This window comes from Peromyscus maniculatus, chromosome 23 (assembly GCF_049852395.1).
Source record: "Peromyscus maniculatus bairdii isolate BWxNUB_F1_BW_parent chromosome 23, HU_Pman_BW_mat_3.1, whole genome shotgun sequence".
NCBI lineage: Eukaryota > Metazoa > Chordata > Mammalia > Rodentia > Cricetidae > Peromyscus > Peromyscus maniculatus.
Window position 1 is genome coordinate 60,230,040 of NC_134874.1, and position 26,774 is coordinate 60,256,813.

The following is a 26,774-nucleotide window of genomic DNA, read 5'->3' on the forward strand; positions in this document are numbered from 1 at the left end:
TATATTCTAATTTCTTAGCTTCTGTTGTGAGCTTGTATATGAATTCTCATGCATGTCACTGCCTGTGCTCATTGAGGCGACAGTCAGCACTGGTTACCTTCCTCAGTTTTTCTCCATTTTATTGTGAACATAGTCTCTCTCTGAACCCCTTGCTTTATGATTTAGCTGTATTCAACTGGACAGTGACATCCTGTCTCCATGAATGCCGTATTGGTAATACAGAAACACAGTTCTACACCTCACTTTTCTCTATTTCCCTTCTGCATGATCAAATACAGGACCTCATGCTTATATTGCAAATACATTAAGTACTGAGCCATCTCCTTAGTTCTGTTTGATATCTTCAATTTAGAAGTAAATCAATCTTTTGATTTTGACTTTGATATATGTATAGATATGCATATACATGTTCAGGTACATATACATATACACAGAAGCACACACATATTAATGGATAATGCTGGTAGATAGAATTAGTTAAATTGAAATTTAATTTGGGTGTGTTCATTCATGCTGCAGGGAATGAATAAATCAGCGTTCATGACTGTATATATGAGTGTGTGTTTCTGTGAGTATTCACATACATGCACACAATCATGTGTATAAATATATACATATTTTCCTTATATATATGCATGCTGATGATTAATTTTCCCTCAGTTTAAGATAACTCATACTCAAACATGCCCACAGGTTTTACAAAGAGGAAATAAATTACCAATGTTTATGCAATTTCTCATTATAACTGATGTTTGTGAGCTGCCTGGATCGTATACTGGGAACAGAACTCAGGTTTCTCTGTGAGAGCAGCCTGCACTCTGAATCACTGAGCTGGTTCTCCAGCCCCATGTACCTATATGTAGATATTTATGAAACAGACACTGACTTCCAAATCATGGCAAGAAGCATGTCTAAGGGAAGGACAGAAATATATCCTTGCATATACAATTTCCAAAACTATTAATATTAAAATTGTGTATAGTTGTTTTTTAATATAAATATATTTTTAATTCCTTCTTTCTTCTTTTTATATTATTGAGAAATTTTCTATTCAATTTATTATCAACCACAGATCCCCCTCTCCTCCCTCCTCTCGCCCCACAGCCTTCCCTCCCAACCTACCCCCCCCCCCCATTCCTGCCTCCTCCAAGGCAAGCTCTCGAATGGGGAGTAAGGAGAGCCTGGCACATTCAGTAGAGACAGGTCCAAAGCCCTCTCCGGACTGCACCAAGGTTGTGTAAGGTGTCCCACCATAAGCACTGGGCTCCAAAAAGCCTGATCATGCACCAGGGATGGATCCTGATCCCACTGCCAGGGGTCCCCTTAAACTGTTCAACCTATTCAACTATCTCTCCTTTGCAGAAGGCCTAGTGTGGTCCATGGGGGCTCCACAGCTATTAGTCCACAGTTCCTGAGTTCCCACTAGTTTGCTTGGTTGTCTCTGTAGGCTTCTCCATTGTGATCTTGATGCCTCTTGTTCATAGAATCCCTCTTTTCTTTCATCAACTGGACTCCTAGAGCTTGGCCTGGTGCTTGGCTTTGAATCTCTGCACCTTTGTCCATCAGTTACTGGATGAAGCCCCCCCCCCACAAGTTTGTTCATGGAGAGCTCATCTATTTCTCCTTCATAGGGTGATCCATTCATTCCTCTTTGGGTCATCCTCATTAAATAGCTTCTTTGGAGCTGTGGGTTGTAGTCTGGTTATCCTTTGCTTTACATCTAGTGTGCACTTATGAGCAAGTACATACCAGGTGCCCTTCTAAGTCTGGGTTACCTCACTCAGGGTATTTTTTCTAGTTATATTCATTTGCCTGCAAATTTCATGTTGTCATTCATTTTTACTGCTGAGTAGTATTCCATCGTGTATATGTGCCACCTTTTATTTATCCATTCTTCAGCTGAGGGGCATCTAGGTTGTTTCCAGGTTCTGGCTATTATGAATAATGCTGCTATGAATATAGTTGAGCATGTGTGCTTGTGGTATGACTGAAATTCCTTGGGTACATGCCCAAGAGTGGTATAGCTGGGTCTTGAGATAGATTGGTTCCCAATTTTCTGACAAACCGCCATACTGATTTCCACAGTAGTTATACAAGTTTGCATTCCTACCAACAGTGGAGGAGTGTTCCCTTTGCTCCATATCCTCGCCAACATAAGCTATTATCAGTGTTTTTGATCATACCCACTCTGACAGGTGTAAGATGGTATCTCAGAGTTGTTTTAATTAGCATTTCCCTGATGGCTAAGGATGTTGAGCAATTTCTTAAATGTCTTTTAGCCACTTGAGATACTTCTGTTGAGAATTCTTTGTTAACTCTGTAGTCCATTAGTGCATTTTTAATTGGATTGTTTGGTATTTTGATGTCTAGTTTCTTGAATTATTTATATATTTTGGATATCAGACCTCTGTCAGATGTGGGTCTGGTGAAGAACTTTTCACATTCTGTAGGCTGTTGTTTTGTCTTAATGACCTTGTCCTTTGCCCTACAAAAGCATTTCAGTTTCAGGCAGTCCTATTTATTAATTGTTACTCTCAGTTTCTGTGCTACTGGTGTTATATTTAGGAAGTGGTCTCCCATGCCAATGCCTTCAAGACTACTTGTTGTGGGATAATGCCCCTGTATACTGGTTTAATAAAATGCTGATTGGCCAGTAGCCAGGCAGAAAGTATAGGCAGAGTGAGTAGATGAGGAGAATTCTGAGAAGAGGAAAGGCTGAGTCACGAGTTGTCAGACAGACACAGAGGAAGCAAGATGACAAGGCAGAACTGAGAAAAGGTACAAGCCACATGATTAAACATAAATAAGAATTATGGGTTAATTTAAGTGTAAGAGCTAGTCAGTAATAAGCCTGAACTTTTATAAGCAGTTATAATTAATATAAGCCTCTGTGTATTTACTTGGGGGACACAAGTGGGAGAGATTTGTCCCTATAGCTGGCTAGCCAGGACACAGGAAAAATTTCAACTACAACTACTTTGTACTTTTTCTTCTTTCAAGTTCAGTGTAACTGGATTTGTTTTGAGGGCTTTGATCCATTTGGAATTGAGTTTTGTGCATGGTGACAGATATGGATCTATTTGCAGTTTTCTACATGTTGACATCCTGTTATGCCAGCACCATTTGTTGAAGATGCTTTCTTTTTTCCATTGTACAGTTTTGACTTCTTTGTAAAAAATCAGGTGTTCATAGGTGTGTGTGTTAATGTCAGGGTCTTCAATTTGATTCCGTTGTTCTGCTGTATTTTTTTTTTTACTATAGCTCTATAGTAAAGCTTGAGGTCAGGCATGGTGATGCCTCCAGGGGTTGCTTTATTGTACAGCATTCTTTTTGGTATCCTGGGTTTTTTGTTTTTCCATATGAAGTTGAATATTGTTCTTTCAAGTCTGTGAAGAATTTTGTTGAGATTTTGATGGGTGTTCCATTTTATCTGTAGATTGCTTTTGGTAAAATTGTCATTTTTACTATGTTAATCCTATCTATCCATGAGCATGGGAGATCTTTCCATTTTCTGATGTCTTCTTCAATTTCTTTTTTCAGAAATTTAAAGTTCTTATCATATTTGTCTTTCACTTGCTCAGTTATAGTTACCTCAAGATATTTTATATTATCTGTGGCTATTATAAAGGGTGATGTTATCTTATTTCTTTCTCAGCCCACTTATCATTTGTATATAGGAGGGCTCCTGAATTTTTTGAGTTAATCTTGTATCTTGCCACATTACTGAAGGAGTTTATCAGATGTAGGGTTTCCCTGGTAGAATCTTTGGGGTCACTTATGTATACTATCATATCATCTGCAAGTAGCAAAAGTTTGACTTCTTCTTTCAAATTTATATTCCCTTGATCTCCTTTTGTTGTCCCATTACTATAGCTAGAACTTTGAGTACTATCTTGAATAGATAGGGAGAGAGTGGACAACTTTGTCTTATTCCTGATTTTAGTGGAATTGTTTTGTGTTTCTCTCCATTTAATTTGATGTTGGCTGTTAACATGCTGTAAATTGCCTTCATTATGTTTAGGTATGTTCCTTGTATTTCTGATCTCTCCAGGACCTTTATCATGAAAAGGTGTTAGATTTTGTTGAAGGATTTTTTTAGCACCTAATGGGATGATCATGTTTTTTTTTTCTTTCAGTTTGTTTATATGATGAATTACATTGACAGATTTTTATATGTTGAACCATCCTTGCATTCATGAAATAAAGCCTACTTGGTCATGGTGGATATTTTTTTTTTTGATGTGTTCTTGGATTCAGTTTGCCAACATTTTATTGAATATTTTTTCATCAATGTTCATGAGGGAGATTGGTCTGTAATTCTCTTTCTTTGATGCATCTTTGTGTGGTTTGGGTATCAGGCTAACTGTAGCCTCATAAAAGGAGTTTGGTAATGTTCCTTCTGGTTCTATTGTTTGGAACAATTTGAAGAGTATTGGTATTAGCTCTTCTTTGAAAATCTGGTAGAATTATCTGCTGAAACCATTGGGTCCTGTTTTTTTTTTTTTTTTGACAGGATTTCTCTGTGTAGCTTTGGAGCCTGTCCTGGACCTTGCTCTCTAGTGCAGGCTGGCCTATAACTCACAGATATCTGCCTGCCTCTGCCTTCCAAGTGCTGGTATTAAAGGCATGTTCCACCACATCTGGCCAGATTGGGAGACTTTTAATGGCTGTTTCTATATCATTAGGGGTTACAGATGTATTTAAATTGTTGTCTGATCTCGATTTAACTTTGGTAAGTGATACCTATCCAGAAAATTATCCATTTCGTTTAGATTTTCCAATTTTGTGGAGTACAGGTTTTTGAAGTATGTCATCATGATTCTCTGGATTTCCTAAATATCTGTTGCTATGTCTCCCTTTTCCTTTTTGATTTTGTAAATCTGGATGCTCTGTTTTTCCCTTTTGGTTAGTCTGGGTAAGAGCTTATCTATCTTGTTGATTTTCTCAAAGAACCAACTCTTTGTTTTCATTGATTTCTTGTATTGTTTTCTTTGTTTCTATTTTATTGATTTCAGCCCTCAATTTGATTATGTCCTGGCATCTATTCCTCCTTGGTGAGTTTGCTTCTTTTTGCTCTAGAGCTTTCAGGTGTGCTGTTAAGTCACTAGTATGACATTTCTCCATCTTCTTTATGTGGGCATTTAGTGCAATGAATTTTCCTCTTAGCACTGCTTTCATGGTGTCCCAGAGGTTTGGGTATGTTGTTCATTCATTTTCTTTGAATTCTAGGAAGTCTTTAATGTCTTTCTTTATTTCTTCCTTGACCCAGTTGTGATTCAGTTGGGCATTATTCAGTTTCCATAAAATTTTAGACTTTATGTAATTTTTGTTGTTGTTGAAATCTAACTTTAATCCAATATGGTCTGATAAAATACAGGAGGTTATTCCAATTTTTTTGTATCTGTTGAGATTTGCTTTGTGACCAAACATGTTGCCAGTTTTAGAGAAGGTTCCATGAGGTGCTGAGAAGGAGGTATATTCTTTGTTGTTAGGGTGGAATGTTCTATAGAGATCTATTAAGTCCATTTGAGTTATAATATCTCTTAGTTCCCTTATTTTTCTGTTATGTTTCTGTCTGGCAGACCTGTCCATTGGTGAAAGTGGGGTGTTGCCATCTCACAATACTAGCATGTGGGGTTTGATGTGTGATTTAAACTTTAGTAATGTTACTTTTACATATGTGGATGCTCTTGTGTTTGGGTTTATAAATATTCAGAATTGAGATTTCATCTTGGGGGATTTTTCCTGTGATGAATATGTAATGTCTTTTCTGATCTCTTTTGATTGATTTTAGTTCGAAGTCTATTTTATTAGATACTAGGATAGCTACACCAGCTTGCTTCTTAAATCCATTTGATTGGAAAATCATTTCCCAGCCTTTTATTCTGAGGTAGTATCTGTTTTTGAAGTTGATGTGTGTTTCTTAAATGCAGCAGAAGGATAGTTCCTGATTTTGTATCCATTCTGTTAGCCTGTGTGTTTTTATAGGTAAATTAAATCCATTGATATTGATGGATATTAATGACCAGTGATTGTTAATTATTGTTATCTTTTGGTGGAAGTGTGTGTGTGTGTGTGTGTTTCTCTTCTTTGGTATTTATTGCTGTGGGGTTATCTATTGCCTGTGTTTTTGTGGGTGTATCTGACTTCCTTTTTTAAATTTAGTTTTACTTTTTAAAAATTTATCTATTTTTTCTATTATCAGCTTGATACAGTATAAATTCTTATCTTAATAGTGAAATGTTTCATTGAGACTTGCTCAGTAACTGAGTAAAACCAAAACTTATTATAAGCCACAGTCATTCTAGGGTGCCCCCTGCTATATAGCCTGCATGGTTCTGTGCGTTGTAGTCTGATTGTTCTTTGCTTTATATCTAGAATCCACTTATGAATGAGTACATACCATGTTTGTCTTTTGGGTTTGGGTTACCTCACTCAGGATGATTATTTCTAGTTCCATCCATTTTCCTGCAAATTTCATGCTGTCATTGTTTTTCTCTGCTGAGTAGTATTCTATTGTGTATATGTACTACATTTTCTTAATCCATTCTTCAGTTGACAGGCATGTAGGTTGTTTCAAGGTTCTGGCTATTACAAATAGTGCTGCTATGAACATAGTTGAGCATGTATGTTTGTGGTATGATTGGGCATTCCTTGGGCATATACCCAACAGTGATTTGGCTGGGTCTTGAGGTAGATCGATTGCCAAGTTTCTGAGAAACCGCCATATAGATTTCCACTGTGGCTGTACAAGTTTCCATCCCACCAACAGTGGAGGAGTGTTCCCTTTGCTCTGAATCCTCTCCAACATTGACTGTCATTAGTGTTTTTGATCATAGCCATTCTGACAGGTGTAAGGTGATATCTCAGAGTCATTTTGATTTGCATTTCTCTGATGATTAAGGATGTTGAGCATTTCTTTAAATGTCTTTCATTTGTAGTTCTTGTTTTGTGAATTCTCTGTTTAGCTCTTTAGCCCATTTTTAATTTGATTGTTCAGTATTTTGATGTCTAGTTTTTTTTGAGTTCTTTATATACCATGGAATTCAGTCCTCTGTCAGTTGTGGGGTTGGCTTCAGTGCAGAATTCTACCAGATTGTCAAAGAAGAACTAATTTCAATACTCTGCAAATTGTTCCACACAATAGAAACTGACTTCCTTAGGTTGGAATTTTCCTACTAGTGCTTTCTGTAGAGCGGGATTTGTGGATAGGTAATGTTTAAATCTGGTTTTGTATTGAAATGCCTTGTTCACTCCGTCTATGGTGATTGAAAGTTTTCTGGGTATACTAGTCTAGGCTGGCATCTATGGTCTCTTTGTGTCTGCATAACAGCTGCCCAGTACCTTCTGTTTTTCAAAGTCTCCATTGAGAAGTCCAGTGTTATTCTGATGTGTCTGCCTTTATACGTCACTTGGCCTTTTCCCTTTGCTGCTCTTAATATTCTTTCTTCGTCCTGTATGTTTAGTGGTTTAATTGTTATGTGTTGAGGGGACATTTTGGGAGGTCTAGTCTATTTGGTGTTCTATAGGCTTCTTGTATCTTCATAGGTATTTCCTTCTTTATGAAGGGAAAATTTTTTTTCATGTTTATGTTGAATATATTTTCTGTTCCTTCGAGTTGGTATTCTTCTCCTTCTTCTGTCCCTATTATTCTTAGATTTGGTCTTTTCATGGTGTCCCAGATTTCCTGGACATTTTGTGTTATGTCTTTGTTGGCTTTAATGTTTGCTTTGACTGAGGAATCTATTTCCTCTATTGTATATTCAGCGCCAGAGATTCTCTCTTCCATCTCTTTCATTCTGTTGCTTATGCTTGCCTCTTTGTTTCCTGTTTATTTACTCAGATTTTCTATTTCCAGGATTCCCTGAGTTTGTATCTTCTTTATTGCCTCTATTTCAGTTTTCAAATCTTGAACTGTTTCCTTCACCTGTTTAAATTGCTTTTTTAGGGGTTTTCTTTAAGGGATTTATTGATTTCTTCCAATCTTTTGTTTATCTTTCCTCAATTTCTTTAAGGTAATTTTTCATTTCCTCTTTAAAGACCTCTGTCATCTTCTTAAAATAATTTTAGAGGCCAATTTATTCTGCTTCTTCTGCATTGGGATGTTCAGGTCTTACTGATGTAGAACCACTAGGTTCTGGTGTTACCATATTGATCTTTATACTGTTGACTGTATTTTTACACTGGTATGTACTCATCTCTTTGTCTACTTGGTGAAAGTAGTGTCTGTGTCTGAGGGAGCCTCTCAGTTCGATTCATAAACTGTTCTAAAATCGGAGCTCTTGGTCTAGTTGGTGCTGATGGACTCTGTGTCTCAGGGAGCAGCTGTCGTTTCAAAGCATGAGTGGGTTTCAGAGGTGGGGTGAGGCTTTTACTTACAGGTTCCAGTGGGGGATGGTGGTAGTCTGTCTGACCTGCCTGCAAGAGACCTGCCTGCTGGCCTCAAACTGGGACTGCAATGGGTGGTGAGGGCACAGGGATGAGCCCTTGGGCCCAAAGCCTGGAGGCTGGGGTGATCAGCTATGAAAGTAGACTCACCTCTTAGTCTAATCTGCACTGGTAGACTCTCAGAAGTATAGTTATTAAGTGATTAACTACGAAGGCAATTGATGAAAATTCTAAGTAATGATGCCACTAATGTTTGGAACAAAAAACTTAGCACTATTCTGAATAGGGGGAGTCAAGGATAAAAGTCACAGTAATGGATCATAATTCAGCATCTATGGACTATCAACATATGATGGTGTCAGGAAAAGCTGTGGCCATCCACAAATGGCCATACCTTCTTTCATGGGAAATGTGAATCAGACTGAATGGTTGTGACTACAAGCTGGGAAGGTAAAGGTAAAAATTGATAGAGAAATGTGTCTGGGTTTATGTCTGACAACTCAGCTGTTCCATAATTCATACAAGGAAGGATATCTGGCTTTCTGCCTCACAGGAGAGAATATATAGATGTCCTACACATTTCACAAAAGCCAGCAGAAGTTAGTCACAGTTGGGACACCATAATGAAATTTTGAACTTTCAGCATCGGGAAGTGTGATGACTTCAACTCGACATTCTACACTACCGTATGGATACATCACAGTGCCTCATAAATATGTACAATTTTCAGAGTCTGCTTGCAGTTTAGGTAGTTTGCCTTAAAAATATTTTAAGGCTGTGACTGATGCACAGAATATGATGATTTTTTTTCTGTTTTGTCCTCAGACTCCTCAATCTGTATGTACACAGAGCTGTGGTCCAGGTTTCTGGAAAATTTTAGAAGATGAAAGACCAATCTGCTGTTTTTCTTGTATGCTTTGTCCAGAGAGTTACATTTCCAACCAGACAGGTAGAGAATTAATACTTTCCTCAATCTGCTTGTGAATGTAGAAGTAGAAAACTAAAACATGACCGTGGTGTTGTGATGCAGCACCGTTCTCCATATCTTTTCCACTCATCCCCATATTCATTAGTAATCAGTGCTGATGCCACACAATGTGTGAACATTTGAGTGGCAGTCTTCATGTTATTGTGTCATCTGCATCCCTACTTCCCCAAACTGCCTTTCATTACTTGATAGTTTCATTTTAGCTCTTTGCAGTGATTCATGCTATGTACTGCCAGACAATATGAGGTGTGCAAGTGTCCAGGATGCATGTGTATTCCTTGAATAATTAATCCAGTGATTCTTTCCTGAAAATAAGTCCTGGAAAAGTGCATGTGGGGCTGTTTCCTAAATGTACCATATAAAGAATTAAGTTTTACAACATTTAGAATTGTCATTTGGAATATTAAACATAGTATGCAAAACAAGTCTTTGTAAAGGAAGGTACAGCTGTTGACCTTTGTCTAGGATGATGGTCAGCCCTGAGATCATATATACAGCTAGTATTATATAGACATAACAGATGGTATTTAGGAATACATGCATTCATGCACACACACAAATCAACAATTAATGAAAAAGAGGAATAAATTTAACAGAAAATAAGACTATGTTGAGTCCAGGAGAGGGATTAGAGGGAAAATGAGAAGAGAGGTAATGAGGTAATTATATTACAATTTAAATAAGGAAGAATAACATAAAGAAAAATTGGTGAAAGTAGAATATGAAATTCTAATAATGATGACAATCTACTACTTAACTACTGTCTTCAATAAAACCAACACTTAAGGAACTGTATAACAAATGGAATATGTTATCACAACAAAATAAAAGTCGGGGAGATTAATTAAATAGAATTTAGTTTTCTGAAAGCTAATGTTACCATAGGTGAAATTATTGGCAGAGCGCGCTGTGATTGTCATCATCATAAGGGCAGGATAACTGGAAATATCTAATTCCTTACTGGACGTCTTCAGATAAAGAAAAGGTCATTAAAATAACTCTTTCTGATTATTTTGATATGTGTGTGTGTGTGTGTGTGTGTGTGTGTGTGCATGTGTGCATGCATGTATGTGCCATAGCTGACATATGGAGAACACAGGACACCTTTGTGGAGCTGGGGCATCTTACTTGACTTTGACATGTTTAGAGTTCAAACTCAGGTTGTCCGGTTTGCATGGTAAGCCCTTTTCTCTACAGAGTTATATATTATACTAACATCTACCCTGATTCTTAGAGCAATTGCTATATCAAGCATTTGTTTTTTGTTTCCTTTTCCTTTGATTTTGAAATTATAATGACATTGTGTTATTTTTCTTTCATTTTCCTTGATGTGAAATGTGTCATATACATCTTATTACTCTCTTTCACTTTACAGCCTTTTTTAATTGATTGGATTACAATTATATATGTATACATATGATTTACTAATATAACTGGATTGTTATGTATGACATTACTTGAATATATGTTTTTATGGCTGACCATTTTGTTTTGAGTGACAAACTCTGCTCTTCCCTGGGGAAGACCATTTCTCCCCCTCTCAACATTTTGTATTTGCATCCTGTTCTTTGGGTAGGGTTGGGACATTGTGATCATTCTCCTGAATACTTTGTCATGTCTGCCCCTTTTGTCTCTGGTCAGTTCCACATATCTAGGTGGTCATGTTTGTAGGACTTATGTATGGGTTTAGCTTATGATGTTACTAGGAGACACAATCTCACAGACAAACCCCTGAACTTTCGTTTATTATGATCTTTCCACACCCTAATCTGAAATGATCTGTGAGCCTTAGGTTTGGGAATGGTATTGGAGATTTATCCACTGGAGGTGCCCTCCACAACTCTGCATTTGATTGATAGGTCCGTAATGGTCTCATGTGTTATAAAGAGAAGTTTTCTTGCTGGGGAGTACAGACTACAATTATCTGTGGGAATCAGGGCAAACATTTACAGATTGCTGTTACAGATCATGCTGGTCTAGTAAATTAGTAATAATCATGACTTCACTATCACAGAGTACTTAGGTTTCAGGCATAGGAATGGTTTCTTTATTGTTGAGTGGGTCCTAGTTAAAGAACTGTTGAATACTGTCAAGGTATGCATGCCACTACCACACCCTCAGGGTTTTGTGCTATGCTGGTCATTTGATATGACTCTTAGTGGACATAACAGGCTGGGACTGTTGGTTGTCTCCATCATTTGGAAGCTTGCATGATGTCTTCTGGTACTGTGAAAGCCAGTACTCAGAGAAAGGGCATTCATATAAGTTCCACCTCAAGGGTCTCTGTGCTCTGTTTCTGAAATACATGGTGTCATCAGCAGTAGGGACTCACTTTTCAACTCTGCAGGATGAACAAGGGCAGCAGTGATAGGCGGTATGCTTTGGGAACCCCTTCACTAACCCTTGACAACAACTCCAAAGGAAGTTTCTCATGTCTGGTGTTGGGTTTGTGTTTATAGCCTTGTTCTTGGAGAGACGAGCATCAGCCCAGAGGAGAAAGGTTTATTAAAGCTATATGTATCAGTATAAAGAGAATTAATGGTATTGTAGGGTTTTTCTAGTTATAGTAATGTTATGAGACTCTGTGGTTTTCAGACATCCTTACTGATATTTTACCACCTCCCTCCTTGTTCTGTATTTACTTCCCTTCCTCTTCCCTAAAGTTCCCTCATCCCTTTTTTCCTTTTTGATCACATCACTTATTCTGGACATCCTTATTGTTATTTCAGTCTCTTCCCTCCCTCACCTGTATTTATCTCTCTCTTACCTCCACTATTAGGGTCTCCCTCTTTTGCATGTCAGCCTTCTGGTCATCTCTTCTTTGCTATTCCATTCTGTTATTCCCCAGCTCCTGCAGTGGTCCTGCTCAGTTTCCTGTCTTCTGCAGTTTCTCCAGGACATGTACTCACATCTGAAGATTTGGAGATAGGAGCCTCAGATGAGAAAGAACATGTGACATTTGTCTTGGTGGGTCAGGGTTGTTTGACTCAATATAATCTTTTCTAGTTCCACCCATATATCCACAGTGTTTATGATTTCATTTTTCTTTATACTCAAATGGTTTCCATGGATTATGTGTATCACAGTTTTATTATCCACTAGTCAGTTCTAGATTATTTAGAAGTTTTTCTATTTCCTAACTACTTTAAACAAAGCCACATTGCACATGCAGAGCAGATACCTATGGAGCAGGATGTGGAGTCCTAGGGACGTAAGACAAGGAGTGGGATTGCTGGGTCATATGGCAGAATTACTTTCTCCATGCTGATTTCCACAGTGGCTGCCCCAGCTACAATCCCACCATAAATGAATGAGGTTTTCCTTTTCCGCTGTGTCACTCAAGCATTTGTCAGTTGTTCTGTGGACCTTTATATTCTTCCTGTGGTAACATGAAATCTAAAGTTGTTTTCATTAATGTTTCCATAATTGCTAAGGATGGCAGACTTTATTGAATTATTAATTAGCCATTTTATTTCCAACTGAAAATCTCTTTTCAGATGCCAGGATCATTTCTTATAGAATAGGTCATTTGTTTTATAAGACTTTTTTTTTCACTTCCTTGTATATTCTGGATATCAATCCACTGTCAGATATATACCCGACAAAGATTCTCTCCCATTCTGCAGGCTTTATCCCCACTCAGTTGACTGTTTCTTTGGCTATAAAGAGGCATTTTATTTCATGAAGTCCTACTTTTCAGTTGTTAGCATTAATTCTTATTCAAACGGAGTCCTATTCAGAAAGTCTTTTCCTGAACCTGGATCACGGAGACTTTTGCCTATATTTTCTTCTAACACTTTCAGTGTTCCTGTTTTCAGGTACAGGTCTTTGATCCTTTGGAGTTACAATTTGCAACGGTGCTAGATATGGGCGTAATTACATTTTTCTACTTGTGGAACTCCAGTTTTTCAAAGAACATGTCTTCATGATGCTTTCAATTCTCAATCTTGTTTTTAGTGTCTTTATTGAATATTAAATGACTAATCTAACAGGTGCTCAAATTTGGGATTTGGATTTATGTATTGATCTACAGGTATATTTTTCTGCCAGTGCCATATTATTTTGTGGTTGTTTTTGGCACAGCCATATCTCAATGTAATGGCAGAAGTCATAAATCCAGCACAGCTGCTTGACAAAGATCCAGCAGATCTGAGCCACATGATGACTGCCATGTCACCTTTGGTTTTCATCTCCACTTGTTACATACTTGGGGTACTTTTAATATTTGTACAATTTGGGGATGTTGGACTTATGGAAAATTCCATATGAATCAATTATGCCTACTCCAAGGAATGCTGCTTCTAAGCTTACCCAGGAAAGTCCTGAACATACTACCCCCCCTGACTTTGAGGGAGATATCCTTATCTACTTGAAGGTCTTTCTTATGCTTTGGAGGTTGTGACACATAAAGAAGAAGCCAGAGGTCTCTTCATGAGGCTATGAGATATTCTTGAAACATCTGTCTCTGTACTTACACTGGAACAAGATATTCAAAACAAAGTAAATTCAAAAAGGTCAAGAAGATCTGGTGGGCTAGAGGAGTTGGCCACAGTTCAGATTATAAGTCTCTTCACACTGTACACTCAGACATTTATGTGGCATACAACTCTGTAGCAGGAGTCTTAAAAATTCTTATTGATAAAATCAAACCTGAGGCCAGTTATTGGAGTGAATACTGGAAGATCAGAGAAACAGAACAAGCCACAGCTTCCTCACCTTGACAGTTCCTCAGCTGATCTTGTTTCCTCAGACTGGAAGCTTCTCAGTCTTCATCCAGAATGGGTCTCTGCTGAACTGCTGCTAGAAGCTTGAAAGCTTAACCAGCCAAATGCTTCTAGTTTCTGGTCTTCAAGCCTTATATATCATTCTGTTTTATCCATCATACCCTGGGGTTAAAGGCTCACTTCTTGGGATTAAAGGCATGTGTCACCATGTCTGGCTGTTTCCAATGTGGTCTTAAACAGATGGATTTCTGCCTCTGGAATGCTAGGATTAAAGGTGTGTGCTACCACTGCCTATCCTAAGTATCTAGTGGCTTTTCTGTTCTCTGACCCCAGATAAGTTTATTCGTTACACAATATTTTGGAGAACACAATACCACCACACAAGTCTGCCCTACATAGAGACATATGGATGAGCGAAGTGTGGAGTGGAAAGATGATAAAAAAGTATGAGGTGTTAGGACCTCCCTTTCTTAGAAGTTAGCTCATGTAGAGCCACTATAAATGTCACATGACCAAGGAATAACAGAATGCCAGGATTAGAACTCTAGACGAATTCTATAAGGATATAAATGTGAACATTGATTGTATTATGCCAGAATTTGAATAATAACTGCAGCAGCTTTAGCCTGAGGATTTTTCCTGGGTACTCTGACCACTGCTTGGGACATGACAAAATGCCCAGGGTGGTTGAAGATTTTGTTTTGGTCTAATGTCCTTGAAGTAACCAAAACAACCAGCCTGAGCACATGCGGTCATATTCCTCTAGATTCTCAAAAATTAGGTTATGGCATTTATGAGTAAGAATGATAACTCTATTAATGATGTCAAAACTTGAGGGGAAATGACTGGAAATGATAACTCTGTTCTGTCATAGTTTATTAATGGTGACTAAAAGATGAGCAAAAGGAAGTGAAACATATGTCAAAAACAAAAATAATATGATCTATGTTTGGAACATCATGAATTTATCCCTGCTAACTAAATTCTGAATAAATAAAGAAACACTCTGGCTACTAGTCAGTCAGGCTGCAAGATTCTCCCGACCACAATGGCCTGGCTCACTTCATTCTCCTGCGGACTCCTTACATCCTCCGCAGGACCCATCCACCACCAGGGAATGGCTTCCGGCAAGTTTTCGTGATTTTTTTTTTTTTACTATGCCTCTGTAATATATCATAAAATTCAAAATGGCAATCCTTCTGTCATAGTTATTTCTTATTCAGTATTATTTTGGTCTCCTTGGTGTGTTGAATTTTGGTATAGTTTTTTCTATCTGCAACAAATGAGATCAAGATTTTGATTGGGTTTGCATTGAATTTATGAATAGCTTTCAGTAGAAAATTCATCTTCATAAACTTAATTCTCCCAATCAGTGATCACAGGGTGGAATGTCTTTTAATTTTCTACTGTCTTTAATGTTTTTTTCAGGGGTTATAAGTTCTCCTGTCAAAGTCCTTTGCTTCCTTGCTTAGATTTATTCCTAAGTAATTTATTTTCTTTAGGAAAATTGTGAATGGGAGTCTGTCCATGCTCTCCTTCCTATGTTTGTTGTTAGTGTATAAAAAAGGACATTGATTTGTGCAAGATGATTCTGTATCCTGTCACATAGTTGTATTTGTTAATCATTTCAAGAATTTTTGTGGTATATTTTGGGGGGATCTCTAGTGTATAATACCATATCATCTGCAAATAGGGATAGTTTGACTTCTTTCTCTCTTTGTATTCCTTTAACTTACTTATCTTGCCTTATTGCTCCAGCTAATACTTTGAAATATTGAAAAAGAGTGGGAGTGGTGGACTTAGTTGTCTGATTTCTTACTTCAGTGGAATTGTTTTAAGTTTTTCTCCATTGAGAATGATATTGCCTATGGGTTTCTTATATATTGCTTTAATTGTGTTGAGTTATGTTCCCTCTTTCTGTATGTTGTCTAGAACATTTATGATAAAGGGAGTTGAATTTTGTCACCGTTTTTCATCTATTGAGATGTTCATGTGACTTCTGTCTATAATCCATTTATGTGGATTTTACATTTATTGAGTTAAATATGTTGAACTATTCCTACATTTCAATGATAAGACTATCTTAGTCATGGTATACAATAGTTTTGATGTGAGTCTGTATTCTACTTGCAACCATTTTATTGAGTCTATGTTTCTCAGGGATAATGGCATGTGGTTTTCTTGTTTTTGTTGGGACATTCCCTGGTTTTGGTATTAGAATGAAAATGGCTTTCTAAGGGAGCTTGGAAATAATCCTTCTCTTCTATTTTTTAAATATTTTAAGAAGGTCTGACTGTATATATTCTTTGAATGTCTAGTGGAATTCTGCTGTCAGTTCATCTGGACCTGGACATTTTTATAGCTGGAAGGAATTTATTGTTGTTTCAATCTGCTGTGTATTATGTGTTTGTTTAGCTTGTTGACTTGGTATTGTGATTTTTTAATGGTTTGGCCGAATCTAGAAACTTATCCATTTCATATAGTTTTTCAAGAATACTGGAATACAGATTTTCTCTTGTTTTTTTATAATATTTCTTTACAATAGTCTATGCTTCTTGGTGTTTGTTGTAATATTTCCCTGTCATTTCTGATCTTTCTTTCTTTTTTTTTTTTTTTTTTTGGTTATTTCTGATTTCTTAATCTGACTCCTCTATTTCTTTCTTTGGGCTACTTGAACCAAGTGTCTGTTTTTATTTATCTCCTCAAAGAGTCAGTTCTTATGTTGGTTGCTTCTTTGTATTGTTTTCTTTGTTTCTATTTCATTTATTTCTGCTCTGATTTTTGTGGTGGTATTGTGTTCCGCGAAATATTGTGCACCCTAATAAACTTATCTGGGGTCATAGACAGAATATCCACAATATTAAACATAGAGGATAGGCAGTGGTAGCACATGCCTTTAATCCTAGCATTCCAGAGGCAGAAATTCATGTATTCAAGGATACAGCCAAGCATGGTGACTCACGCCTTTAATCCCAGAAAGCAAGTCTTTAATCCCAGGGAGTGATGGTAGAAAACAGAAAGGTACATAAAGCATGAGGGCCAGAAACTAGAAGCATTTGGCTGGTTAAGCTTTTAGGCTTCTAGCAGCATTTCATCTGAGAGCCATTGGAATGAGGACACAGAAGCTTCCTGTCTGAGGAAACAGGATCAGCTGAGGAACTGTCGAGTTGAGGAAGCTGTGGCTTGTTCTGCTTCTCTGATCTTCCAGCATTTACCCCAATAACTGGCCTCAGGTTTGTTTTTATTAATAAGACTCTTTAACACTCATGCTACAGATTTTATTATTTCTTGCCATTATTTTGGCTTGTGTTTGCATTTTTTGTTTTTCCAATTTTTGAGTTGCATCATTAAGCCATCTACTTGTGTTCCATCTGATACTTTTAACATAGGCACTTAGAGCTGTAAATTTCCCTTGTAAAACACTTTTCAATGTATCCCAGGAGTTTTGTTGGTTTGTGTTTTCATTTTCATTTAGTTCCAGGAATTTTTTTATTTCTGTCTTGATTTCTTCTTTGACTCATTCGTCAGTAAGTACCGAGTTGTTTCATCTCCAAGCAGTCTGTGTATTTACTACAGATATATTTGCTGTCAAGCTTAAGTTTTGTTGTATTGGGATAAGATAGGACAGGTATTTCAATATTTTTGAATTTGTAAATACCTGTTTTGTGTTCCATGATTTGGTCTATTTTTGAAGCGCTCCCATGTGTTAAAGAGTAGAATAAATTTTCTTTGCAGTTTCTGGGGGATACTATGTAGATATCTGTTGAGTCCAGGAAATTTTAGATGTGACTTAATTGTGATATATTTCTCTTTATTTTTTCCCAGATAACCTGTTTGTTGGAGAAAGTGGGCTTTTGAATTCACACACTATTAGTAGATTGTTGTTATGGTGTCACTAAACACAGCAGTACAATTTTTATAAAATTAGCTGCCCCAGAATTGGATGCATGTATGTGTAGAGCTGTAATGTCTTTTTTGATTGCTCTTCCCTTGATTAGAATGTAGTTTCCTGTTTTACTTTTTCTAATTAATTTTAAATTAAAATCTACTTTGTCGGATGTCATGGTCACATGCATGCTTCCTTCCTGAACGTATGTAACTAGAGTATTTTGTCTGTCATTTTATTTTAAGGTGGTGTTTATCTTCAAAATCAAGGTATGTTTCTTGAAGAGAAGATGCAGATAGATTTTGTTTTATGATCCATTCAGCTAGTCCACATTTTTAAATGAAGAATTGAGGCCATTGATATTTAAGATATTGTAGAAACTTGTGTTATTGCGGTCACTCTGCTGTTGAAATTTGTTGTTTTCTGTGGTCGCAGTGGTGTTTCATGTTGTAATAATTATGTCTTCTTATTTCTTTCCACCATCTCTGCTGTATTCATTGCTCTCTTCAGTCTAACATATAACTTCGTGTATTTTCCTTAGTTCTGGTTTGGTGGATATGATGTTGTAGGCCGTTTAAATCTTGGAATGTTTGTATTTTTCCTTCAGTTAGGCAGTTATTTTTGCTGGGTACATTTCTCTAGGCTGGCCCATATAGTCTTTCAGGACTTGACATGCTTTGCTCTAGGCTTTTCTGGCTCTCATGGACTCCATTTAGAAATCAGCTTCTCTTCTCTTGGATTTTCATTTATATTTGCCTTGTCTTTTGTTTTCCTCTTGCAGCTTTCAGCATACCTTCTTATTATGTTTTTTAAGTGATAATTAAAATTTATTCTAAAATATTTTTCTTTGTTAGTGTTTTAGTAATAATAAACTGTAGGGATTTTCTTTTCTGGTCTTGTCTATTGGTATACTCTGTGCTTCCTCTATATATTTGGATATATCTTTCCATGGTTTCAGTAACTCTTCTTCTATGAAACTGACCTTATTGAAAAACTGGTCTATGTCATTGACCTGGAATTCTTCACCATCATCTATGCCAATAATGTATAGATTCAGTTTTCTCAAAGCACCAAACACTTCCTTTCCTGTTTCAATTTTTCATATTTCTTGATTATTTTTTATCCTCTATTCTAACTTGGATCCTAACTTCTCCTTTCTGCTTGTTTCCTCAGACATGGAAGGCTGTCCTGGAGTTTCTGGCTGGACTATGTGTTTTTTTCACTCCTGTCCTTATTTCAGCTTTAGTCTTCATCACGCTTTCTATTTCTTTGTTGAATTCCATGTACAAGTCTTGCATTGTCTTCAGCATTTACTTCAGGTTTATGTTTGTGTTTTCTTGGGCATCACTATGGCATTGATTCTCCTTGAGTTATTTCTCTTTAGTGTTATTAAACTGTTTGTGTCTTCTTTCAACTGCTTAAATTACTCTATGAATATAAGGAATGTTCTTTTACAGTCTGTGTCCTGAATTTTATTAGGTAATACTCATTGGCAAACATTTCTACCAGACTGGTGTATTTGGAGAGAATATACTGTCTGTATCTGTGATATAATTGGCATTTTTGATAATATTTGGACATGTAGATGTTTTATTACTCCTAATATTCATATACACAATGCAAATTGTGGCAAAATAGATTATATATAAGTTTGTTATGTCTAGAAGTTGAAAATGGCTTATATGTAATGAAATAAAATGCAAAGAATGGCCTGGGCTTTTGTAAAGCATGTGGGTCCTTACTGATGCCTGAAGTGCGAGGATACATCCGACTGGATGCAGAGTTTGGATGAAGAATTTGGATGTTGCTGAAACATTCATGAATAATTAAAATGTGATGGAGGTATTATTATCCCAGTTCTAAGTTTTACTATAGGGTTAAAGTAATAAAAAAAGAATGGTATTGGCATAAAAACAAACATATAAGCCAAGGGAATTGAATTGAAGACCCAGACATAAATCCACACACATATGGACACCTGACATTTTATGAAGAACCCGAAAATACACACTGAAAAAAGAATAGCATCTTCAAAAAATGATGCTCATCTAACTGGATGACTGCATGTAGAAGAATGCAATTAGACACATACTAATTATTCTGCACAAAAGTAAACTGCAGATGGATCAATAACTTCACCATAAGGCCAGATACATTGAACCTCATAGAGGAGAAAGTGGGGAGTGTCCTTAAACCAATTTTCACAGGAATGACCTTCTGGAGAGAATATCATTAGCACAATCACTAAGAACATCAATTAATATATAGGACCTCATGGTGTGGAAGTGGTTCTGTATAACAAGGACACCAGAATTGAGCAAAGTTACATTCTACTAAGTTGGAAAATATTTCTACCAATTATATTTCTGAGAGATGACTAATATATAAAATGTGTAAAGAACTCAAAAGAGAACTGAACATCAAAATACAAGAGAGTTAAAATGGAGTACAGAAGGAAGCAGAGTTTTCTAAAAGATAAAACTGAATTGGCTGGGAAACACTCAAAAATGTTCAACATCTCTAGTCACTAGGAAATACAGATCAAAACTACAGGATTGCAAAGTCAAAAAACAAATGACAGTATTCTCTGGCAAAGGTCTGCAGAAGGGAGAATGTTTACTTATCCATCACTAGTGGTTGTGCAGACTTGTACAGACCCTATGAAAACAGTGACGGTTCCTCAGGAAGCTGGGAATAATTCTACCTCTAGATAGAGATAAACCACACTTTGGTTCTATCAAAAGGACCTGCACCCTACTACAGAGACCCTTACTCAACCATGTTCATTGCTGCTCTACTTTGAATAGTCAGAGCCTGGAAAGAGCTTAAATATCAAGCAATGGATAATAGATAATGCACATTTGGTACATTTAGACATTGGGATATTATTCAGTTGTTAAAGAATAAAATCAATTTCCCACAAAGGGGTCCTATTGGATGTATTAACCACATTTGAGGGCAGGCCCCATGCAAATCATTAGAAAGCCAATAAAAAATTAATTCAATTGTATGTTTGTACACTTTTTTTTCTTCTCATTTTGCTTTAGTGGGAATTTTTTCCTTTGCTTGTTTAATTTCATTTCTGCTTTTATGGTGTGTGTGTGTGTGTGTGTGTGTGTGTGTGTGTGTGTGTGTGTGTGTGTGTTCAGGACATTTTCTATCCTAAAGACAGAGGGAGAAAATAAGAGAAAGAGGGAGGGAATATAAAATTTGTGTTGTCTTATTTAGAGTTTCAATTACTATGAAGAGACACCTTTACCAAACCAAGTTTAATAATTAGAAACATTTAATTTACTGGCTTACACTCTCAGAGGTTACTCCATTATCATCACACTATGGTAAAGGGGATTGTTTCCTTTATTTCTTCCTCAGCCCCTTTATCATTTTGTATGAAGAAGGGGTACTGGTTTTTTAGTTAATTTTGAATCCAGCCACTCTGCTGAATGTGTTTATCAGGTGGAGGAGTTCCATGGTAGAATTTTTTTTGGGGTCGCTTATGTATACTATCATATCATCAGCAAATAGTGAAAGTTTGACTTCTTCTTTCCAATTTGTGTCCTCTTGGTCTCCTTTAGTTGTCTTAGTGCTCTAGCTAGAACTTCAAGTACTATGTTGAGTAAATATAGAAAGAGTGGACAACCTTGTCTTGTCCCTGATTTTTGTGAAATCTTTTGAATTTCAGTTTAATTTGATGTTGGCTGTCAACTTGCTATATGTTGCCTTGATTATCTTTAAGTGTGTTCCTTGTATTCCTGATCTCATAAAGACTTTTATCAGAAAGGGGTGTTGGATTTTGTGAAAGGCTTTTTCAGCATCTATTCAGATGATAGTATGTTTTTTTTTTCAGTTTGTTTATGTGGTGGATGAACTGACAGATTTTTGTATGTTGAATCAGCCCTGCATCTCTGAGAAGAAGCCTACTTAATCCTGATCCTGATGTTTGTGATACATTCTTGGATTTGGTTTGCAAGTAATTTATTGGGTATTTTTGCATCAAAGTTAAAGAGAGAAGTTGGTCTGTAAATCTCTTTCTTTTTGAGTCTTGGTGTGTTGCAGGTATCAGGGTGACTGTGCCCTCATCAAATGAATTGACAATGTCCCTTCTGTTTCTATTTTGTAGAATAATTTGAGGAGTATTGGTATAAGCTCTTCTTTGAAGGTCTGATAGAATTTGGCACTAAAACTGTCTGGCCCTGGGCTTTTGTAGGTTGGGATACTTTTAATGATGATTCCTATTTCCCTGGGAGTTATAGGCATATTTATATGGCTTATCTGTTTTGATATAAATTTGGTATGTGGTACCTATCTAGAAAACTATCCATTTCCTATAGATTTTCCAAATTAGTGGAGTACTGATTTGTGAAGTACTGATTTATGACCTAATGATTCTTTGGATTTCCTCAGTGTCTGTTATGTCGTGCTTTTGGTTTCTGATTTTGTAAATTTCAATATTTTCTCATTGCTTTTTAGTTAGTTTTAATAAGGGTTTGACTATCATGCTGATTTTCTCAAAGAACAAACTCTTTGTTTCATTGATTTCTCTGTATTCTCTTTGTTTCTATTTATTGACTTCAGCATTAACTTTTATTTCTTGCCACCTACTCCTCTTGCGTAGGCCTTCTTCTCTTTGTTCTATAGCTTTCAAGTGTGTTGTTAAGTTTCTGGTATGAAAATTCTCTAATTTCTTTATAAAGGCAATTGGTGCTATGAATTTTTCTCTTAGCACCACTTTCCTTGTGTACCATCAGTTTGCATATGTTGTGTGTTCATTTTCATTGAATTATAGGAAGGCTTTAATTTCTTTCTTTATTTCTTCCGTGACCCAGTGGTAATTCTTTAGAGAATTGTTAAGTTTTCCTAAGTTTGTAGGCTTTATCTCATTTAATCCATGGTGGTCTGATAGGAAACAGAGAGTTATTTCAATATTTTTTATAGCTACAGAGATTTGCTTTATGACCAAGTATATGGTCAATTTTGGAGAAGGTTCTATGAGGTGCTAAGAAGACATTTTCTTTTGTGTTTGGGTGAAATGTTTTGTAGATACCTGATAGGTCCATTTGAGTCATAATGTTTGTTAATTCCATTATTTCTTTGTTTAGTTTCTATCCGGATGGCCTGTACAATGGTAAGAGTGTGGTGTTGAAGTTTCCCAACTATTAACGTGTGGGGCTCGATGTGTGATGTACGCTTTAGAAATGCGTCTTTCACAAATGCCACAAATGTGCATTTGAGGCATAGATATTCAAAATCAAGATGTCATCCTGGTGGATTTTTCCAATTACCAACTCCCTTCTTCATCTCTTTTGATTAACTTTGATTTGAACCTATGCTGTTACATATTAAGAGAGTTACATCAGCTTGCTTCTTAGGTCCATTTGAAAATCTTTATTCAATCATTTACTCTGAGGTAATATCTAACTTTAATGTTGAGGTATGTTTCTTGTATACAATATAAGGGTGAATCCTACTTTGTATCCATTCTGGTAGATGGATACAAAACACAGCCAGTGTGTTTTTATTGGGGAAATGTAGCCCCTTGATGTTGAGAGATATTAATGACCAGTGATTGTAATTGTTGTTATTATGTTTTTGGTGCTGGTGATAGTTGTGTGTGTGTGTGTGTGTGTGTGTTTCCTTCTTTAGATTTTGCTGGTGAAAGATTATCTATTGCTAGTGTATTTGTGGTGTTATTTAACTTGGGTTAGAGTTTTCCTTTGAGTACCTTCTATAGGACTGGATTTGTGGGTAGGTATTGTTTAAATTTGACTTTTTTTCTATCTATGGTGATTGAAGGTTTCACTGGGTGTATTAGTCTGGGCTTTCATCTGTTGTTTCTTGAAGTCTGTGGTTTGGAATCTTTGTTGAGAAGTCGTGTGTGATTTTTATAGGCCAGCCTTTATATTTTACTTAGCTTTTTTTCCCTTTCAGCTTTTAGTAGTCTTTCTTTGTTCTGTACATGTAGTGTTTTGAGTATTATGTGACATGGGGACTTTCTTTTCTTATCTAATCTATTTGTTGTTGTTGTTTTGGTAAGCTTCTTGTTCTTTTGTATGCATGTCCTTCTTTAAGTAATAGAAAATTTCATCTATGATTTTGTTAAATGTATTTTCTAGGTTTTTATGCTGAGATTCTTCTCCTTTTTCTTTTATGGTTATTGCTAAATTTGGTCATTTCATGGTGTCCCAGATTTTCTTGATGTTTTGTGTTAGGAGTTTTTTAGATTGAGTATTTTCATTGCCCAATGAAACTATTTCTATTGCATTCAACACCTTGCATATCTTTCATTATGTTGGTGCTGCTTGTATCTGTAGTTCATGTTTGCTCACCCAGATTGTCCTTTTCTTGAAATCCATCAGTTTGTGTTTTTGTTATTGCTTCTATTTCAATTTTCATACCATAAATACTTTTCCCTACCTGCTTACACTATTCTTGCCTATCTTGATGTTATTTAAGAGATTTGTTCATTTCATCTTATTCTTTGATTAGCTTTGCATCGATTTATTTAAAGGAGTATTTCATTTCTCCTTAAGGAGTTCTATCATATTCAATAAAGTTGTTTCCATGTCATTTTCTTTTGCTTTGGCAATGTTGTAATACTAAGGTCTTGATGTCAAAGGATGGATGGGCTCTTGTGGGGTCATATTGCTCTAGCTGTTGTTTATTGTATTTATATACTGGCATTTATGCATCTGGGTTTAAAATGATTAGTTCTAGTCCCTGAATTCTGAGTTACTCCTCATTGGTTTGGTGTTTTCTTTCTCAGGTTTCTGTTTCCTCTTTAGTTTTCTAGCCTAGTTGGGAATCCCTGTTCAAGTTGGAAATTTTCCTTCTTGCTGTTAGCTTGGCCTTTGGTGTAGCAGGGGATCATGGTTCTTCTGACTGTTTTGGCATGCATCTGTGATGGGGAATCTCTTTCTGTATGCTGTGAATGTGTTGCTCTGATTGGTTGATAAATAAAATTCTGATTGGCCAGTAGCCAGGCAGGATGTATAGGCAGGATAAATTAACAAGAAGAATTCTGGGAAGAGGAAGGCTAAGTCAGCAGAGGCCAGCCCGCAGTCCAGAGACCAGCATGTAACAGCACACAGGTGAAGCCACAGAACACATGGTAACATATCGATTAACAAAAATGGGCTGAGTTTAAGTGTAAGAGCTAGTCAGTGGTAGGCCTGAGTTAATGGCCATATAGTTATTAAGCCTCTGTGTGTTTACTTGAGGGATGTGATTGAGAGAGATTTGTCCCTACTGCCAGCAGGTGGGGACACAAAAAAACTTTCTGACTACACACATGAGCACCTGAAGACTGATCAAGCTGGTGTGACTTAAGTTTAGAATTCTTTAAAGGATTACTTGGCAGTTTTACTTCAATTGAACAAGTAGATTACACTTTTATTTTCATTGCCCTAGAAAAACAAGAATTAACTTGTCAGCACATGGTGTACCATGAGGTATTCATGGCAGACATTAGGAAGGGGATGTCTAAAGAGTTAGTGTCCTTCTTGACATGATAGTAAGGCAGAATGAACAAGGCTACACACAACCTCAGTGTTCTTCATGGCTGAAGTACAAAATGTAAATAATTATAGAAGCTTAAATGTTGATTCATTTCCTCCCATAGATCAGCAAGAATGTATCCCTTGCCCACTTCAAGAGTATCCAAACTCTGAAAGAAACAACTGCCTTCCCAAGTCAGTGACATTCCTGTCCTTTGAAGATTCTCTGGGCAAGGCTCTGGCCTGCACAGCTCTGTGCTTCTCTGTCAGCACAGCTGTAGTTTTGGGGATCTTTCTCAAACACCAAGACTCACCCATTGTTAAGGCCAATAACCGGACGCTCAGCTTCATCCTGCTCATCTCACTCCTCCTCTGTTTTCTATGTTCCTTTCTCTTCATTGGCCACCCAAGCACAGCCTCCTGCATATTGCAGCAAATTGCATTTGTACTTGTGTTCACTCTGGCTCTGTCCACTGTTTTGGCTAAAACTATAACTGTAATTCTGGCCTTTAGAGCCCTGAAGCCAGGAAGGACAATGAGAAGGCTGCTTGTCTCAGGCATCCATAACTCTGTCATCCCCATCTGTGTCCTGATCCAGCTTATTCTTCTTGGAGTCTGGCTGGGAACCTCACCTCCCTATATTGAGGCAGATTCACACTCTCAACAGAGTCACATCATCATTTTGTGCAACAAGGGCTCACTTACTGCTTTCTACTGTGTGCTGGGATACTTGGGGATCCTGGCCCTAGGGAGTTTCACTCTGGCTTTCCTGGCCAGGAACCTGCCTGACACATTCAATGAAGCCAAGTTCCTGACATTCAGCATGCTGGTATTCTGCAGTGTCTGGGTCACCTTCCTCCCTGTCTACCACAGCACCAAGGACAAGGCCATGGTGGCTGTGGAGGTCTTCTCCATCTTGGCCTCCAGTGCAGGGCTGTTAGGATGCATCTTTTTCCCAAAGTGCTACATTATTCTTGTTAAACCTGATGAAAACTCTTTGAAATATTTTAAGAACAAAACACAATCTAGAAAAAATTGACTGGTTAATGAATTGAGTGTTTTTCATAAAATCCTTTAGTTTATTATAGTAAAAATTGAACTTACTTAACTTTTCAGTAAGATTTTCTGAAATATATATTTAAATAAAGTAGAAGAGCCCCTCACTGTGTCTCACATACAGACAATCTATTTCCAAATAGAAGTTACTGCTGAAAATTCACTTCATTTAGGTATTCTTGTTACTTCTAAATTTGTGGGCAACAGACATATTCAAAATTCAATTACAGCCAAGAGAA

General features: G+C 36.9%; 1 protein-coding gene across 1 annotated transcript in view; it reads left to right on the forward strand.

The window, feature by feature from the left end:
• LOC143270447 (vomeronasal type-2 receptor 116-like) overlaps positions 1-26,518 on the forward strand; it is a 47,284-nt gene extending 20,766 nt beyond the window's left edge. The window contains exons 5-6 of the mRNA XM_076560378.1: positions 9,214-9,337; positions 25,605-26,518. Coding sequence (XP_076416493.1) covers positions 9,214-9,337; positions 25,605-26,518 — 1,038 coding nt within the window. The remainder of the gene's footprint in view (positions 1-9,213; positions 9,338-25,604) is intronic.
• Positions 26,519-26,774: the final 256 nt, after the last annotated feature.